Source organism: Arachis duranensis, chromosome 10 (assembly GCF_000817695.3).
Source record: "Arachis duranensis cultivar V14167 chromosome 10, aradu.V14167.gnm2.J7QH, whole genome shotgun sequence".
Taxonomy (NCBI): domain Eukaryota; kingdom Viridiplantae; phylum Streptophyta; class Magnoliopsida; order Fabales; family Fabaceae; genus Arachis; species Arachis duranensis.
In genome coordinates, this window is record NC_029781.3 from 1,002,817 (window position 1) to 1,007,129 (window position 4,313).

General features: G+C 35.5%; 1 protein-coding gene across 3 annotated transcripts; it reads right to left on the minus strand.

Annotated features, from left to right (window-relative positions):
* Positions 1-236: 236 nt before the first annotated feature.
* Positions 237-3,949, minus strand: LOC107468159 (serine hydroxymethyltransferase 3, chloroplastic). Of its 3 annotated transcripts, XM_052255388.1 has the most exons (12): positions 3,818-3,932; positions 2,994-3,216; positions 2,602-2,797; positions 2,316-2,490; positions 2,113-2,230; positions 1,909-2,021; positions 1,676-1,798; positions 1,391-1,495; positions 1,161-1,247; positions 975-1,082; positions 741-813; positions 237-635 (listed from the first exon to the last, which is right to left on the minus strand). In XM_052255388.1, the coding sequence occupies exons 2-12, from the start codon at positions 3,208-3,210 to the stop codon at positions 361-363; spliced, it is 1,590 nt and encodes a 529-aa protein (XP_052111348.1). In that variant the 5' UTR covers positions 3,211-3,216; positions 3,818-3,932; the 3' UTR covers positions 237-360. The 3 variants fall into 3 exon arrangements, with proteins under 3 accessions (XP_052111348.1, XP_020988196.1, XP_020988197.1); XM_021132537.2 differs by having other exon boundaries at positions 975-1,247; positions 2,994-3,227; positions 3,819-3,949; XM_021132538.2 differs by having other exon boundaries at positions 975-1,247.
* Between the last annotated feature and the right edge of the window lie 364 nt (positions 3,950-4,313).

Genomic DNA, 4,313 nt, shown 5'->3' on the forward strand with positions numbered 1-4,313 from the left:
CCAAATGATATAATAAGATACTTGAAAATGGTCACTTGTAGTTTGAGAGATGCAGAGTGAGTTCATAAAAATTACTTTACGGTTTTACTCTTATCAAACTTCATATTTAATCTCAAAAATTTTCATGCTGAGAGGATAAGATTAAGTCACCAAACTAAACCCTTCTTAGGAACCAAGGTTTCTATTATAGTGTAAAGTGTTAAACCTTAAAAGCCACTTTTTTTTATACATAAACATTTTGCAAGGTAGGTAGGTATTTTATTTAAAGAAGTAATTTAATAAAATCAGTAACATACAGACGAAGCATGTAATTATTATATAAAAAATTGTTGAACAGCTTCTAAAATGAAGTACACAGGCTTAGACCCCTGGGATTGGATACTTAGTAGTAAGAGCTTCAACTCTACCACGCAACTCTGAAACCTTTTCTCCCAAAGGAAACTCAGCAGATGTTACAAACTTCATAAAATCTTGCAGCTTTGTCCCTGACACCAACTTCTTGGCTTCAAGACTTATCTGGACACCCTCATGAATTAAGTCAGCTATCAATGTGAACTCTTTCTCGCCGAGTCCTCTTGTTGTCATTGCCGGCGATCCAATCCGAATGCCTCCGGGAACTAGAGCGCTCTTATCGCCTTTTATAATTAGCCAAATGTCAGTAAAAATTAATGCAGCATAAACATCACAATTAGCAAAAGTATGCGAAAAAAATTATGCTTGTTAAGTGGTAATAGTCTCACCGGGAACTGAATTCTTGTTGAGGGTTATGGAAGCCATATCAAGAATTTTCTCAACTCGTGCGCCATCGATACCCTGAAGAAATTGATGCCAGTTAATATGATATGATCATGTCATGTCCTTTACATTGAAAAGCATGGTTAGGAATTTTCATTGCAGTTTACTTATGAAAAATTTCATAGACTACATTATATTTGTTCTGACAATAGAAACAAAGGCATGAGTAAGAGTCTTACAGATGGTCTCAGATCAACAAGAACCAGGTGATTATCACTACCACCAGAGACCAGTTTATATCCGTGCTCAATTAACCGGTTTGCAAGAGCTCTACAGTTAGAGACCACCTGCACAATGGTGCATACATGTGCAATCATTAGGAAGCGCCTTGCATCGATTCTAATTAATGATGAAAAGTATTGTACCTGGTTTTGGTAATTTTTAAATTCCTGAGATTGAGCATGCTTCAAGCAAACTGCTAGTCCTCCAATTGTGTGGTTATGAGGACCACCCTGAATAATTGACTTACACTATTAGGATCACAAACTACAAAGGGAAAGAAGTTGATGTATCTGACAGCAGAGGTTCAAAGCATACTTGCATCTTATCAATCAGAATGCTTAAGAGAACTAGCAAGATGGCAACTCTAATTTACCTGAAGACCGGGAAAAACAGCATTGTTTATGGCAGACTCCAGATCAACTCCATGCACAGGATCTTTCTTGAAGAATATCATACCACCTCTTGGACCTCTCAAGGACTGGATTAAATATATAATGGATAAAGTCATTTGCGACTGTGTCTTAATACAACACACAAGTTATATATAACATGGATTACGGATTCAAGTAAGCATAATAGAATAATACACTTTCACAAAACTAATTCATTCAAAACCCATAACGTAGAAAGCACGAAGTAAAAAAATCTCAAGGCAAACCTTGTGGGTTGTGGTGGTCACAATATCACAAAACTCGAAGGGACTAGCAAGCACAGATGCAGCAACAAGCCCACTTATGTGAGCCATATCCATCATAAGAAAAGCACCTACTTCATCTGCAATCTTCACAAGTATATAAGCCATCATTAGTTCTTTGCAAACATAATCACATAAGATTTTCAAGGGTATGAATCAATGATATACTCCAGAAAACAATTAAGTAGAGAACATACTTTTCTGAAGCGAGGATAGTCAATGTCTCGAGGATAAGCACTGGCACCAGCAATTATGAGTTTTGGCCGGAAGAGGTTTGCAGTTTTCTCCAACATATCATAATCAATAAGACCTGACAGAACCCAAAACAGGCTAAAAATTTAAGTTATCAAACAAATTAGAAAATAAATCTGCAATAATTTAATGACAAGAAAAAAAGGAACCTGTTGATTCATCAAGTCGATAAGGCATAGATTCAAAATAAATGGATGTTCCTGATACACGTCTCTTGGGTGTCATAAATCCATGTGATAAATGCCCCCCATGAGGCAAGTCCAAACCCTGGTAAATTACCATTGTGCATTAGGACAATTACATAACGTGAACACCGTTCTGGCATAGTTAAATTGAATGGAGAATAGTTTACCATAATTCTATCATGTGGTTTAAGAATTGCAGTATATACTGCAAAATTAGCAGGGGAACCAGACAACGGTTGAACATTTACACCCCATTTCTCTCTATCTACATGAAATGCTGTCAGAGCCCTTTCTTGACATAGGATTTCAAGCTCATCAATGTACTCGTTACCACCGTAATACCTTACATGTATAACAAGATTCCAGTCAATGAAATTACTTAAACAGAAAAAGAAGACAGCATTCGGTAAAATTCTTATATTCTAACGAAACAAAATGGATAGAAGAATTTACCTTTTACCCGGTAGTCCTTCGGAGTACTTGTTAGTGAGACATGAACCAACTGCTTCCATCACTGCTCTAGAAGTAAAATTCTCCGAGGCAATAAGCTCTAAACTTTTAAATTGTCGGTCCTTTTCCTTATCAATAATTGCACGAACCTCATGATCGGCTTCACCCAAGCCATAGTCCACAAACTTGCTTCCATCACCTGATACAATACAAAACTGAAAACCTCAAGCCTATTGTCTGGGATGATTTACACTTGTTCTACACGCATCTATCTAAAACTTTCAATAGTATTTATCATCCTCTAGTTTACAAAGGGGTAAAATAAATAAATAGATAAATACAAGTCACTTGCACATACCACCAATTTTTCAGTCAGATGGTAAAACTATAATTACCTCCAATTTCAGGTACAGAGACGGACAAAGATGATGGAGTCCCAGTAAGTACAGTTCCTTCAACATGAGATGCTTTGCATGGCTTCAAACTATAGAACTTCGTCTGAGCTAAACATCCATTATTGCCGAGCCCTTTATTAGGGAAAGTCATCCCCTTTGTCCAAACAGGCTGTTGTTGCAAAGAACCCATCATTGCAACTCCAGTAGTGGCTTGCATCCTTGTAATCTAAAGCTCTAATACATGGTTCATAAATAAGTTAGCTCTCTTGCAGGGGAAAAGATGGTTTTGAACAAAAAAAAGAAATACATTTAAGCTGAGAAATAAATGATGGAGTACAAATCAAACTGATATAATTTCCCCCTATAAATACAGATTTGATTAGACTTTTCGATAGGGGAATCTCAGATTATTCTTAAACAAACACATCATGAGCTGCAAAACAGGCTTTTTGTTAGTATTACCAGATTCTATGAACTACTTTATAGTTTATACTTGGGCCACACAGTTCAAAATTGAAAAACCCTTAAAAATCAAAGAATGGGCAAGCTTTCTTTTTGTCGCCGGGACATCATAAAGCTTGAAGCTTTACTCTGACTTTTTCAACAGCAATCATTTGTACAGGCAAATTTCATCACATATCCATTAAGAAAAGCACGAATATACTGGAAAAACAATGAAAACCATGATACACTCATGACTCATACCCAACAAAGGGTACATAACATACCACAGAAATAAAGGAAAAAGGGAATTTTGAAATAGCCCATCAAAAGTATAACACGAAATAAACAGAAAATGATGAAAATAAGGTGGGTTGAGCTTACCTGAGAAGCAGAGGAACAGAGAGAAGAGTAAGTGTGCTATGTGGAGTATGAGGGACGAAGGGAAAGACAGACAAAAGTAACGGCGCGAAACGAAGCAGTGTGGTTCGGTCTACTACCAAGAGCACATAATAACATAATAAATAAATAAATATAAGAATTAAGAAATTATTTTATTCATTTTTCACATAAATGAGGATAAGGATCAATGTTGCAGTTTTTTTTTCATAAATAAATCAAAAATAAAATATTATTTCCAAAAACAAAAAACAACAACTTTATTCGATTAGGATCCTTATATTTAGTTCAAATCATAATACTCTTTAAATTCTAAATTACTTAATTTTGCACTTGATTTGGGTCTAAAATCGGGTTGGATCCATCCCATTTTTCCATTCAAAAAAAAAAGAAGTGAATTTTGGGTAACAAAGTTGTTAGATCGTTTTTGGAAATAAAATTTCTTATTTTCCAAAAAAATGCTTCGATTAAGTAGAATAT